The sequence below is a fragment of the Rhamphochromis sp. 'chilingali' genome (genome assembly GCF_963969265.1).
Source record: "Rhamphochromis sp. 'chilingali' genome assembly, chromosome: 8".
NCBI classification, from domain to species: Eukaryota; Metazoa; Chordata; class Actinopteri; order Cichliformes; family Cichlidae; genus Rhamphochromis; species Rhamphochromis sp. 'chilingali'.
In genome coordinates this window covers 11,446,810-11,461,636 of record NC_137935.1, presented here as the reverse complement: position 1 = coordinate 11,461,636, position 14,827 = coordinate 11,446,810, and the positions used below count along the sequence as shown (strand labels likewise).

Below are 14,827 nucleotides of genomic sequence, written 5' to 3'. Positions count from 1 at the left end.
CTGCAGCTTAAATGCAGTATTTGACAAATTTGAGTGAAACTCATTTTTCAAATAGGAGGTTCTGTTTCTCTAAAGAACTTCTAACTCAATCATCAGTTTATTTTTCTTTATGCTTTCTCCCTATTGAGTATATAACTCAGAGACACAGTGTATCTATTCATTATTTTTGTTGATGGCACTCAGATATAGCTACCTACCAGTTGGTATTTCATCTGACACTGAATATACACAGTTGTCTTAATGAGTCTCTTTGGGAAGTTCAGCACTGGATGTCAAATATGGTTCTCTGGCTCATCTCTACAAATTCTTGTCAATAGACCCCAGCTCCTGGATATGCATATTCTGCCCTCTGCTGGTTAAACCTGTTTCTATCCTACAAAAGGGATCTGTTTGAATATTTAAAGACAGTCAGGGTAATTTCAATGCTTTTATCTCATCACGCCTCCATTAGTGTCACAACGTTTTTACTTGCCTTAACAAAAAAAAATAATCCAAATCATTGCATTCCAATTTTACATGACTTTTAATTTAGGCATGATCCCTGTTTTTACAACAGTATACTGGCCTTCATTAAAATCAGTGTGAAGCATACCAACCACAATGATCTGCTTTTCTAATAAATTACTTTAAAATGAAAACTCTGGAGTTCAAAAAACAAGTTTTACAAATTAAATACACTTAGTGTAACTTTGATAAGAGTCGTAAAAAAAAGTTAATGTCCAGCTATCAAATTTCTGTATGGGACTAAAGTCAGAAAAACTATTAAATATTAGCTTTTACATGTAGTATAGGTCTGTTTTATAATAGATATTTTGTTGTTACTGAGTGGTTAAACCAGTATATTTACAATAATAACCTGCCTATATGATGTTAGCCAACAGCAAGTTTAACATCAAAATTTATTTTTTCATAGAGTCAGGTAATGTTAACATACTCTTTGCAGAAACTATTTTTTTCCACTTCTGAGCAAACCTGGATTTTTCATATGTCCCTTGCCCAGCCCTCCACTTTCATACCCAGCCAGCTTGGCCAACTTCATGGCTTCAGCTGCTTTTATATTTTTGAGCTTTTTTAAGACCTTCCTTTACCACCATGTACACATTAGAAATTTTTATCCACCATTTCCTCTTTCGGTCATATGGAGTGAAACTAGCGAGTGGTCCAGAAACACTCATTTCCTTTTGTGTTACACCAGCTGCTAGTATCACCTCCTTTATAGCCTGGCTGTGTTCAACAGTGTGTTTTTGCCTCACGTGGTGAAAAAGGTTTGTTTTTTCCTCCTTTACCTCCTTTTCCTTCTACTCTTTTATATCACCTAAAATACACGAGTGACCATTTCTGTCTTATGCCTTTCCACTCTTCTCTGTTTGTGATCATATTTGGCCAACAGAGATTTTCATTCTCAAACTTTAATTGCTCAGCCAGTGAAAGCCATATGTTATGGTCCTAGCAGGACACAGCTGCTGTTTGTTGGCCTTGTTTACCACCTGGGCCCAGTCAGCAATCACCTCTCTGAGGTCATATAAGCTGGGCATGAACTGGATGAGGGGAGGCAGATTTCGCTGGTGTTTCCTGTTTGTGTTTTAGGTGTCAAAAGCGGCCCTATTGTGTGATTGTCCTGCCTGTGGCGTGGAGTTGTAGGAGCAGTGGGGAGAGTAGCTGCTTCATGTGAGTAGTGTGGGCCTGTGGCCCTCAACAGCAGCAGCAGTGGAACTTGCTGCTGCTAGTGACAGGGATGGCTTGTGGGCCCCTGGAAGTACCTCCTCGTGGTGTGGACTTGTGTTCTTTGTTGTTGCAACCTTTTTCTTTTTCTAGTGTTACTGGAAAAACGGCATTGCTGGCTCTTTATGTTAAGATTAAAAACTATTTTATTTACTAAACACCTCTGTCTGTTTTCCTTTCATTCCATTCTGGACCCATTTGTTACCAGTCCCCACACACACCCCTAGACCTTCATCGTGGGGACATAACACCATATAAATTGTTTGTTTGTTTTTTTTGTTTTTTCCCCAAACATTTGTAATTTGTTATATTTATACTCTGAGACAGAGCACATTACAGTCACTAAAACATTAGCACCATAGAAATCACATCATTTCTGCAGATCAGCTACAAATTCATTCCTATAATATAAAGCATGGAATCCAAACTATGATTGAGTGATATTGAGGAACTCAAAAAAACATTAAACCATCATCATCAGCAATTTGAATACAAGGTAGATTTGGTACATGGACTCCTGCTGCCAAATTATGAACCTACCATCTGCAGACTTATCTTTTACTTTCTTTCTGGTTTGCCCACTTTAGCTTGATATTGCTGTTCTTGGTGAGCAGGAACCCAATGATTTCTTCTGCTCTGGCCCATCATTGATTTGTTGGTGGATTTGTCCGTTCTCAGCACAGCAGAGCTCTAAAGAGTGATTCAACATGGTACATGAAATAGAGTTTTTTAATTGGCTAATTATTGCAAAACCTGGAATGAACTCAAATGAACTAAATTTTGTGTGCAAACTGCTGAATGAACAATGAACTTCTCATCCAGTCTCTCACTGTCTCATGTGACCCTGACATAGTAGAAAAGAGTGATAAAAACAATCCTAACTCATAAATAGTATCACAAATCTAATCCCAAAAAATGACACTTCTCGTGGTTAATAAATCTACTTTGCAGTTTTTCTTAAAGGTAACGACACCCGCAAACATGTCACTTGCATTTTTTCACATCACCACTAGAGGTCCCTTAACTTCAAAAATGTAACTGTAGCTTGCAGTTTGGACAAATCACCTGTGGGCTCATTTCTGGAGGAAGACACCTTCAGCGTTAGGGTCCATTCATTATCTCAAGAATATGAACGCCGAGATATCTCTTGCTGTGTGTCACTGTCCTCACAAATTAGGTGTCATAAATCTAAAGCGTGCATTATAAAACGGGGGGTGATAGGTGGGGCTCCCAGTTGAATGATAGTCTGGTTGAACTTTGATTCAGGCATCATCTTTGAAAACAGTCAGTGCTGGAAGAATCTACACTATAAGTGGATTCACAATGCTGCTCAGATCTGTTTTATTTCTCTTCACATTTTTTGTGAGTCTCGTCTCAGGGGCAGGTGTGAGTTTTATATTTCTTTGTTTTTTTAATTTGTGTATAAGTTGCATGACATTGGATACTGCACGCAAAAAATGATAGATTTTATTTGCCTTCAGTAAACAATGTTGACTACAATACAACTGAAATACATAAAATCAAAAGTGTATTTATTGAAATAATTAATCATTAATATAAATGTGCTTGTGACCAATAGGGTCAATTTAATTCAACCAGATATCTAAAATTGTATTAAAAGTTTAGATAGATTAGATAAAGTCACATGCGATTGTGATTGCAAATGCTCAAAAATTAATACCTCATAACCTACAGATGAATAATTCTTTTCTCTTTTTAAATATTCCAAACCTGATCTTTTAGATTTTTGCTACTATTCCCAACTTCAATGCAACCACACCTGCACAGGTAAACTTAAAAAAAAAAAAAATAATAAAAATAAAAATAAAACAAGCCAAATGAATGGTTAAACAAAGGAGGCATGTTAGTGGAGCTGTTTCTATTCTTCTCCTCACAGGTCCAGAGCTGTGGGGACTGGTTTCACAAACCTGCAATGGCAGATCTCAGTCTCCAGTTAATATTGTCACAAGGAAAGTGCTACCAGATGAACGCCTGACTCCTTTTCACTTCACCGGTTATAAAGAGACTTTTTATGGGAGCCTCATAAACAATGGCCACAGTGGTATGTCTTAATTATAATTGCAAGTTTATTTGAGGAAGACAGTTTGACACTATGATGTCAATTCTGGCTGTAAAAATGCAATTACCCCATCTGTAGATAACATGGATAAAAGTATAGGGAGGAGGAGGTGGTAAAATGGACAATAATAGCAACCAAGCGTCTCATGTAACAAAAATACCTTTTAAAATATGTCATGTGCAAAAGCATGTGTCATGTGTGTCATGTGTGATCATTTGTAACTGAAATAATGGGAGCATCCATGGAAGATTGTCTAATGGTTTTTATTTTTATTTTTTAATTCTGAATTTCAGTTCAGCTAAATTTGCCTTCCAGTATACAAATCAAAGGAGGAAATCTGGTTGATGAATACAAGGCAATTCAGTTTCACCTGCACTGGGGCAAAGATGGAGGACTTGGTTCTGAGCACACAATTGATGGAGAAAAGTTTCCAATGGAGGTACAGTATGTCATAAATCAGTAGAAATATTTTGTGATTGACACTATATGTATTTAAGTAATTTTATGTATTGGATTCAAATAGATCCTAATTATTCTAATGCAGTGCTTTCTTTTATCTGTAGATGCATATCGTCCATATAAAAGAAGAATATGACTCGTTAGCTGAGGCTTCAAAAGACAGTACGGGTGTGGCTGTTTTGGGATTTTTCTTTCAGGTACTTGGTAAACATCATTTCAAAAAAATGTCCAGCATCCAGCCCAAACCAGTAGTTTAGTTAGTAGCCACAAAAAAAAAACAACATTTGCAAAAGGCACATTTTAAAACAGCATACAGGTATAATGTTCCCATAATAAGGAAAAATAGACTAACCATTAAAAAAATGGCAGATTATAAACAACAAAAAGAATAACAGCAAGAGTTAAAGCTTTTCTAATTATACTGCTCCCAAATGCAAATAATCTGCTGTATTTGATTATTTATTACATAAATGTGGACCCATCAGAAAACATTCCAGAGGACTGCCTTTGCCGTCAGACTGAACAACCCTCCAGCTGCTGAATGATCACATGTCCTGTATAATTTGAGCTTTAGTGTGTCTTTAAATCAAATTAGCTCCTGTATGTTGTACTAACTTTGTTTTCTTAATTATAAACTGCTTTTGGTATGACGGTTAACATTTTATTCTTTCGTTTTAGGAGTCTGAGTCTGCAAATGAGAAGTATGATCATCTTATCAGTGCACTGAAATACATATCTCAACCTAGTAAGTTATATCTTCTGAAAAATGATAATAATCTTCTTTTCACCCTCCATATAGAGTCCTAAATATGTAGCTGATTACACTAGGCTAAAGGGCATCTATTATTAGATAACACAATGTTATATAACATCCACAACAACACAATAAAACCTTTTTGAAGATTTTTTGAGGATTAGTGATGATTGAAGTCTTTTCTGACTTTCTGACTTTATGTTCTTGTTAACATTTCATCAAACCAGAAACGAATGTAACGCTGGTGGGTGTCTCCCTGGACATGTTCATTCCTTCTGAAATTAACAGGACCAAGTACTTTCGCTACAAGGGCTCCCTCACCACACCTGACTGTGCTGAAGCTGTGGTCTGGACCCTGTTTGAAAGCACTATTCCTCTCAGCAGGAATCAGGTATCATTCCCTACATCGTACTGAATCTATAAAGAAGAGGATTGTAATGAGTTTATCCTTGAAATTTAATTTAGTGTAACACTAAGGCAACTTTTAATAACTTTTTCTTGGAAACTTTTTATAACCCCCAAATGATAATTGTAAATAGTTTCTGAATAAATTTATTTAAACTGGCTACATTTGACACTAATAAAGGTATAACCAGAATCACAGACAAATATTAGACCAATATTAAACGTTATGGCAACCCAAGGTGTTTGCTACAATAACTATAGCCACTAGATGGTAGTAGTTGGTCAATGGAAACTTAATGTTAAAAATAACAAGAATAATTTCACACATACCTTATGGGTAAAAAAAAAAAAAAGCAGTGTATTTAAGTGCTAATGAGGCATATACTTTACCCAAGAAAGCATAGGGACATGAAATGAGATCAGAGAAAAAGAATACAGGGCTTATATGTAATACGTAACACAAGCCTATGCTAATGTGGCTCTTTGAGTTGTTTGCTAACAAATTACAGTTGTTTCCACTGCTCCCAAATTACCCAAAAATGTATTTCAAAATGGATAAACCTTGAAATTATGCTGTCTATATGAAAAATGTGTTAATTTTAATTTATATTACTGAAACATTATTGAAATATTACACATTCAACAACCCATTTAATGTAAAACAAGTGCACTTCTTTGTTTATTTCTGTACTGGTCTCAAACAGTTATATGAAAAAACTGCAGTTATAGTAGAACAAGTATAGTAAAGCAGCAAGTTAACTTTAGTGAGACACACTCTGTTGCCTAGTTATCATTGATAATAGCTGTATTTATTAGCAAAGCGTTCTATCATAGTATGCCCCTTGCATACTATTTTTAATAAAAGTACATGTTTAACTGCCTGTTTAATTATTTTTTTTGTTACAGCTCACTGCTTTCAGCCAACTTCTGTTTTATGATGGACAGAAAATGGTCAACAACTACAGACCAGTACAGCCTTTGAATGGAAGAGAGGTGTATTACTCCAGTGGCCAACTTGCTTTGGTCAGCTGTGTGTTGTTCACCAAGTCAGTGCTGCTATCCAGTGCAAGCTTTATTTAATTTAATCAATTTTTATGCACAAATACCCTTGTTTGTGACATCTGTTGATTTTCAAATAGAAGAAGAAAAAAATAATGTAGTGTATATTTAAAAGTAAAGGATGTAAATTCAATAGATGCTTCAAAACAACATGTATCAAACACTACATGCTTATTTGAATCGGAATATGTAAGATATGTAAGATTTTATCTACAACAAAATATGTTATTGACAAATAAGTAAATTAGTTACTTTTGGTTTTAAATGTTTCACAATGATGATCTCACTACAATTTACACACATTTTTGGGGGACATAGACTAAATGTTTAAGGATAGTTAGATTGCTTTCTTTGCACTGAATGGGACAACATATGACTTCATTGTGCTTTCAGCAGAATAGCAATAAAGAATTCTGATTCTGATTCACATGTATTCACTTGTGCTGATATAATATTTCTGATAAATATCATGATGCATTCTATTACATGCTTTCCTACTGTTCTGGAAACATCTAAACTCTGACTTAAAAGTGTCATATTTATTTAAAATACAGACACGTGTTAACACTATAATGTGTATTATTAAGGTATGTTTTACCTATCAATTCTTTGTCATTTGTAATGTCATTAATAATCAAATAAAGTCACGATTAAAGATTTCATGGCATATTCCTGTATGTTTTTTCCTGGATCATACACTTTTAATCCAAATCAGTCATGCTTTCCAATATACAAAGGACTGCTCACCAAACGATAACTTCTTAATAAACCAATTTAACCACACACGACAAATAAACCCTTTTGAATGAGAGCGGCCCTTGTGTCAGAACAGAAATACATTTCAACGTGCTGCTTCACAAGAGCAACGAACAGCAGCAATCGCCAAATTCAAAAAGTAAGATTAAACAGTCTGTTTGCTTATTTATGGTCTTTGTTAGATAAAGACTGAGCCAAGACAGCTGAACAATGTGGCTACGTGCCACATATCCACATGAATGATTAGCTTTTGAAGAGGTGAAAAGGATCAATATTTTACCAAAACACTCAAAAATTAATTAGAATTTGTATAAATCATCATCAATTTTTCTTTTCAAATGTCCTTTTCCAGTAATTATTGATCTCATGATCTCATCTGGTAAAAATCAATCAAACTGCTTGATAAAAGATAATAAATACACACAAGATTTATGGTCAGTTTATCAGACATTTTAGTACACTTTGCTTCCACAGCACAGCTATTACAAGTTGTTTGATGAGCAATCATTTCTGGAACTTTTGACATTCCCTACACACATTAGACAGATAAGATACTAAGATGTAATAACACCTGGTTAAGTCAATCGGAGGTCACTAAAATTAATATTGTAACAACATTGTAACCATAACACTGCTGGCTTGTCTAGTCCCCTCTCCAATCAGATCAGGAGTGACATATTTAGCCACATGTTTCCCTTAAATTGCTCGCTGTCTGAGTGATGTGGGCTTTATAGATAATTGAGAAACTTGTTAGGAGAGATGACATCCATCCCAGCACCTCTCATTTGTAGAAATCTGGCAAAATTCATTAAACTGCCCAGAATAAGATAAGAGACAAGATAAACATTTATTAGTCCCACACATGGGAAAGTTTTTAAAATGTGACTATCCAGAATTGGGACCAGTAACTAGAGTTACAGTCTCCCACTCCAGATTGTTAATCAACCAAAGACCCAGACGGGGTTTAATTCATTTGAAAGTCTGATGCTTACCCTTGTTCCTAGTTGGAAAACTCATAAGTCTTATTTGTTATTATCTGTTGTTCACCCGGCTGGTTTCTGTCTGATTTCTCAGACTTTTTATCTGATTTAGTGCTCAGCTCAGATAAAGCAATTATTGTAGATACTAAAAATATTAGCCTCAAGATAGCATTTAGTCTATTATTAGACTCAATTGCCTTTTTAATCACACTCTAGTGTTTCTTGTTGGAAACTAAACATTTAAATTCTTTTTCTGAAAACCCTCTTTTGTCTGATCATTTCCTAATAGCATTTACATTTACAATGATGGATTACACAGCAGTGGAAGTCTTTCTGAAAGTGCTGTAACTAAGATTAAGGGTATAATTCATCCACTGACATCTTGTCCAATACCTTGTGCTAACACAGTGCAGACTAGCTATCTGAGGGCTACTTCCAGAGAGGCAGATTATCATATTAATAATTTTACTATTTCTACTCTTTTTTACCCCAAATTAACCTTTCTGGGTTAACTTCAGTAATTACTTTTCCCAAACCATCAGCTTTAGGTATTGAAGGTACAAGGTACTTGTAGTGGTTTGAATCAGATCTATCTAATAGATCCAATAGGTATAAATGGAGTGTCCTCTTCACACACTTAAGTTAATTATGGATTTCTGCAGAGTTCTGTGCTAGGACCAATTCTGTATTCATTATACATGCTTTTCTTAGCCATTATCATTAGAAGGTATAGCATACATTTCACTGCTATGCAGATGAAACCCAACTTTATCCATTCATGAAGCCAGATCACACACACACCAACTTAAACTGCAGGAATGTCTTTAGGACATAAAGACCCGGATTGCCTCTAATGTTTTGCTTCTAAATTCAGCTAAAACTGAAATATCTCAGAAATATGGTATCTAACCAGATTTTTACACTGGATGGTATTCCTTGGCCTCCAGTAACACTGTTGGGCCAGTAACACATATCCTGTCATTTTTGACCAGGATATGTCCTTCAATGCACATATTAAACTACGTTTTAATATATATGTGTGTTTTCTTCTATTTGTGCAATATCTCTAAAATTAGAAACATCCTGTCTCAGGGCTGGATCAGGTGACCCTGAATTCTCCCTTAGTTACAGTGCAATAGGTCTAGGCTGCAAGGGGATTTCCATGATGCACTGAATGTTCCTTCTTCATTCACCTTTTTCACTCACTATGTGTTCATACACCTCTTGTCTTGCTCACAGGGGGGCATTTAACTTTTAGGATTTTCTCTGTTTTCTTTGTATTATTGTAGGGCCTTTTCCCCTACAGTACAAAGCGCCTTGAGGCAACTGTTGCTGTGATTTGGTGCTAGATATATACAACTGAACTGAATAAGATGTTATTTCATTGATCTGTGTAGTCCTAAATCCTTGTTTCTTTTTTCTTTTGAGATACTGAATAACTAAATACAGAGCAAGTACATGAAAGTGACTGAAATTTTTTTCTCATCAAAATCTCTTGACTGTATAGCAGCACTGATCAGGTGCATGACTAGCAGCAGCAACACAAGGCACATACTGAGTTTAAGAAAGTGCAAGAGGATTCTCGGACAGTTAATTTCTTCCATCCTTGGGGATGGAACCAAACCAACAGTGATGATAATAAGAAATCTAGATGCCTAAAATGAGAGAGAAACAGGAAAGGTGAACTTTTCTTGACAGATTCAGATTATATCTGCCGCCCTGTTGCTCATTCTAATGCCTTCTGAGTTGTTTATATTTTATTTACAGCTGCTCTCATGAGCTCAATGGTCAAAGGTAAAACATAATTCAATTAAAGCCCTGCTGGGAGGATAATACCTACCGGTGTCATTAGGTGCTGTGCTCGTTTTTGGCCCCTTGACGCTATCTATATCACCCTAAGTACTTTAAGGACTCACTTAGGATATAATCCCATGTTGCACAGGGATAGATGGCTGATGCAAGGACAGCCTTTGGTGCAACAGTGCTGAGATAATCAGAGAGATGCACAGTCATGCTGGCCTGCTGCAAAGACTCACTGCTGTTTTTTTCAGCCTTCACAAAGGTACAACCTATATGTGTGTGTGTGTGTGTGTGTGTATCTGTATGTGTGAGTGTGTATGTGTATGCTGGCTGGCTTAATATTTGATGACTTGCATAAAAAGAAACTTATTGTCTGGTGTTGCATTTTGATGATCTTCTCCATTACTCTCTTTCTGCTTGTTTCTGGCTCCGTTTTCTTCTAACGAGGACATCTTTTCTCGGTTTGTGCACGCCACCCATCCCCCACTTCCTCTTATTTCACTTGGTGTGACTCTGAGGTTTGGGTTGTCGTGACAACAGAGGACACAGGCCCATCTCTATTCTGTTTGCAAAGTTTCTGTTGTTGCAAGCATATTGCACATTTGCTGCTGGGATAGGGGAAGAGCCTTGCACCACCATCCCCCACCCACACCTTGTCACAAACATGCAGGCGTGAATGAGTTCTCAGAATTATAAATGAGATACAAAGTGCTTCCTGTAATTTATACACAATGTTTTAGACTTGCAAGACAGTAATGTCTGACTTTTGAGGACCGTGCTGAGGAGCACCGCTCTCCCTTTGCTAACATAAACCTTTAAGAGCTTCAGCATCTCCAAAGTGAGCTCCCTCAATCAATAAGTCTACTTTGACTCACTTTGATCTTTTATCATTACATTGCTATTTCAGTCAATCCTTAGTGCTGCATTGGCAAAGAGCTACGAGATCATTGGTACACATCCACATAAATTATTATCAAGATCAATATCTATCTGCTTCAGAGACTGACTTTTGTTTTAAAAGCAGTTGCCACCTCGTAAAAGTATGTCCTTAAAAGGGTTGAGATCACGCTTGGCAGCAGCGGTGCAGTCGGCCAGGACCTGGGTGTACACTCTGAATTTGCATATGTGCATGTGTGTGTGCGCGCTTGTGGTTGTGTCTGTGTGTGCAGATGTGCAAATAAACACTTAAATTAGACCTCCTAAGATAAACGACGTTAAATTCAGAGGTACTTTTAGGTTGTGAAAATAGATTGATCTGATATTTTTACTTAGTGTGAACACAAAAAAGAAATATGAAGTATAGTACAAGTACATGTTTAGGTGTGTACGAGGTAGTTGGACTAACAGCAGCTACAGGTTCATAAGATTACATACACATCAAATTTAAAAAATCTCTACAAAAAGCTGTTAATACAACTAATAATTCCTGCTTTATCTTAAGGAAATGTGCAAATACTATTTCAACTACTGTGTGGTGTGTGTGCGTACGTGTGTCTTTGTGGGTGTGCATGTGTGTGTGCACATCTGCATATACTTGCATGCATGTATTTTTTGTGTGTGTGTGTGAGAAACTGTTGGGGCTTTTCCTGTGTAAACCACGTGGCTCAGACAGGGTTAATAAAAAGATCACGCTCACTTCTGGGTTTTCTTTCTTCCTTGGACTCCAAACGCTGGTAAGACCCTGATGACAACTTGAAAATCTGATGATCAACGTTTTTTAAACACACTAACATACTAAGACATTACTACTTCATTTCAGCCTAATTTTGAGCAAAATGTCAAGTCTTTTGAATGTTTTTCTTTCTTTTTATCAAGAATGATAACGTGAATTTTGATCGTGTGTTCGGTTCAGTTTGTGAAGCCTTGCCTTTGATTAACCTTCAGTTTTCAGTATTTGCGGTGGATCGACCAGAAGCTACTTGATGTACAGTGTTGTCACCCATAAAGTAGAAAGCACTACTAAACTTTACTACACAGTGTAGTGTTTCCTACTTTATGGATGAGTATACTGTTTGCTGCAGAGGAAAGTAAAAGAAGAAACCAGACCGACTATATGAACATTTGAAAACCTGCTGAACTTCTTTGTTATTTTAACCAATAAATTTTGTATTTCTTTTTATTACAACAAATGTATTTACCAGACAAGAAAAGAACTGAATGTCAATTTTTGGTCCATTGTTAAAAAGAAAAATCAGGTAAGGAAAGTAAGAATTAGGACAGTTTATTTTCAGTTTAACTACAGCTCTTACATTTGTTACATGATTAAAACTTTTTTTCAGTTATAACAAGAGTCTCTTTATTTTTACAAAAAATTGCTGCAAAATTCAAAATGTTTTTTTTTCTTTTTAAATAACTTATATGAAATAAGCCAGTGATAGAAAATATATACACAGGGCATAAGGCAAAAAATGGAAATGCTATATCAAAACACTGGGGAGAAAGAAATCTGTAAATTGTGTATTATTAAGGCTAAAATAATTTATCCATTCCCATCAGGTAATTTATTTAGCAAGTCAGTTCTTGTGTTTTTGTGAAAGCGCCTAAAGCAAAAATTGCCAGACAAAACATTTAGTATCTTACCTGTAATTTTCAAAATATGCATTATTGTAAATATTCTGTTTTTTTGTTGTTCATGTTTTTTTTTTGTTTTGTTTTTTTGTTTTTTTTTGCATCAAAGGGTTTGTAAGTATCTGTTATTTCAATAAAGAAACATTTAAACAAAGGTCTGAACTCTTTTTAGTTTTGAGCATTCTTATTGATACTAACAGAGGGGTTCATTAGCTGCTTACTTTCAGTCTAAAACGGATGCAGTTAGTAGAATATAAAAATAAAATAAACTATTTTTTGATATATGAAGTGTCCTTTTAGCCATATTTTACATAGAAACTTCTGGTTTCTCACTGCGTCTGTGACTTGGCATTTGTAGCAAACAGCTTAGCGTGCATTTTCTTCTAATCCCAGGGAAACAGCTGCAGAAAGTTTGATGGAACCAAACCTCGTTGTCCGTGAAGATCTCCCTGAAGTTGAAATTAAAGTTTAGCTTCTGTACAGACATCAGTATGAAAACTAAACACCAGTCACTGTATTGTAAGTGCAAGGATGATGCTTACATAGTAAAACCCATCTTGATCCATGTCACCTAAAACATATATGATATCTCCCGAACGAAAGCCGAGTTCAGCCTGTAAGACAGAGCAAGTCAAAACCAGTTTGTGTAAAACAGTAGATTAACAGTAGACTTAAACAGTAGATTAATCTTCATATTTTAAATATATAATATATGGTAATGTTACTTCACAGTGCTTACTTCACTGTCCATGTTGGGTGAGTTTTCCCATGGATCATAGTCAAATAAGGCTACCATTCGTCTAACAGCCCCACTGTCAGGGATACTGGTGACATCGCTCAGGTCTGGTGTTAGAGACATGCCTGCAGTACGAAAAGCAAACGTCCCAATGAAGCTTTCATGCTAACATAGGAGATAAACAAACACTCCACGCAGTGACAGTGGTAGTGTCATATTTTTACAATCAGTAAATTTTGCATTCACATTTCTAAGCGACGTGCGTGATAATTTTATTCACTGTTATTTGTCCTAATATCTGTTGTAAACTTCCTGTAGGGAGGAGCTCATTGCAAACATCCTCTCACAGATCATCTCTGAACGGCCTCGTTCCAAATTATGCCACAATAATTGTTTTTCAATTATACTTCAGTTACCCCAGCAACACTGTTTTGCCAGCGTGTTACAGTAAACAGGCTAATACCTGTGTGGTCCACGGGGAGGAATCCCTGCTGCATGAGTAGATGCTTCAGATACTCATCATCCACTGGGATCTCAGCCACCATATTACTCGGCACATAGCCAGAAAGCCCGCCAGACTCACCATGATAAAACCCATCTGCGTCTTTGTCTCCAGTAACCTAAAAAAAAAAACAGCACCAGCAGTTACTTTTATAACTTTAGGCTTGGTTTCTGAATAAAAGAGTGTATTTATTGCATACATGTATTTGTCTGTATTTATGTGATGCAGCAGCAGACAGATTCAGAGAAAAAAGGCGGTAAATCACATCAATCAGATGAAAAAGGTGACAGGAAATGAAGAAAAAAAACCTATTGTCTTCTTACACATTTAACTGTCGTGACTCCAGCACAAACAGGAAACACTATAGGTTCTTTCAAAGAACATTTTGAACTGATGAAGAGATGAAACGCAACTCAAACACAGAGAAGCGCTTCGGTTTAGTATTGTACAGAGTGCATGAAATTACACTTAATCTTACCTTGATGATCTGGCCTGGCACAAAGGGCAGCTCTTCTGCAGCTGTCTCGTGGTTTGGAGACATGGCAGCCGGGTTGTACGGGTAAAGTGCAACAAAGAGCCGGACGGTGGGTATGGACACCTGGCTCGCAGTTTCCAGCTCCCAGTCCCTGAGATCCTCCGGAGTAGCGATCCTTACTTCATCTGGGTATATCAAAACATCCAACTCGAGCCTTGTCTCCATTTACAGCAAAGTGAGTGCTCGACTGTCCACCTGGCAGACAGATGGCCACTGTAGACAGCAGACCTCTCCTTAGCCTCAACCTAATGTGAGGTAACTAAGCTAAGCACAAGGAACAGTAATCCTCTTTGAAGCAAGTAGATAGATTCATTAGTTCAGCACTGCCAAACTGCACTGTGTGCAAAGCAACAGGAGCACAAGATGAAATAACTTTAGTTTTAATGCAGATATTTGAAAAGCAAAAATGCTTCCAAATATACTTGAAAGGAGAAGTTCAAAAGTAGAGAAAACAGACCTTTTTAAAAAAAT

General features: G+C 36.4%; 2 protein-coding genes across 2 annotated transcripts; one reads left to right on the top strand and one right to left on the bottom strand.

Annotated features, from left to right (window-relative positions):
• Nucleotides 1–3,045: 3,045 nt before the first annotated feature.
• ca4b (carbonic anhydrase IV b) lies at nucleotides 3,046–6,500 on the top strand (the record flags this gene model as incomplete). Its single annotated transcript, XM_080889122.1, has 8 exons — nucleotides 3,046–3,106; nucleotides 3,466–3,510; nucleotides 3,620–3,784; nucleotides 4,096–4,241; nucleotides 4,366–4,458; nucleotides 4,940–5,006; nucleotides 5,243–5,406; nucleotides 6,327–6,500. The coding sequence occupies 8 exons, from the start codon at nucleotides 3,046–3,048 to the stop codon at nucleotides 6,498–6,500; spliced, it is 915 nt and encodes a 304-aa protein (XP_080745248.1).
• A 6,342-nt stretch (nucleotides 6,501–12,842) lies between these two features.
• LOC308401110 (RIMS-binding protein 2) lies at nucleotides 12,843–14,536 on the bottom strand. The gene is made up of 5 exons (XM_080889172.1): nucleotides 14,300–14,536; nucleotides 13,783–13,939; nucleotides 13,323–13,444; nucleotides 13,126–13,197; nucleotides 12,843–13,032 (listed from the first exon to the last, which is right to left on the bottom strand). Exons 1-5 carry the CDS (start codon nucleotides 14,519–14,521, stop codon nucleotides 12,967–12,969), a joined length of 639 nt encoding a protein of 212 aa, XP_080745298.1. The 5' UTR covers nucleotides 14,522–14,536; the 3' UTR covers nucleotides 12,843–12,966.
• Nucleotides 14,537–14,827: the final 291 nt, after the last annotated feature.

Excerpts from the sequence above, each read along its gene's own strand:
- LOC308401110 (XM_080889172.1), bottom strand. The coding sequence starts at position 14,521 with ATGGAGACAAGGCTCGAGTTGGATGTTTTGATATACCCAGATGAAGTA. Across the intron at positions 13,940-14,299 it reads TGCCAGGCCAGATCATCAAG|GTTACTGGAGACAAAGACGC; the intron begins GTAAGATTAAGT and ends TTTTTTTTTTAG. Across the intron at positions 13,033-13,125 it reads ATCAAGATGGGTTTTACTAT|GGAGATCTTCACGGACAACG; the intron begins GTAAGCATCATC and ends TTTCAACTTCAG.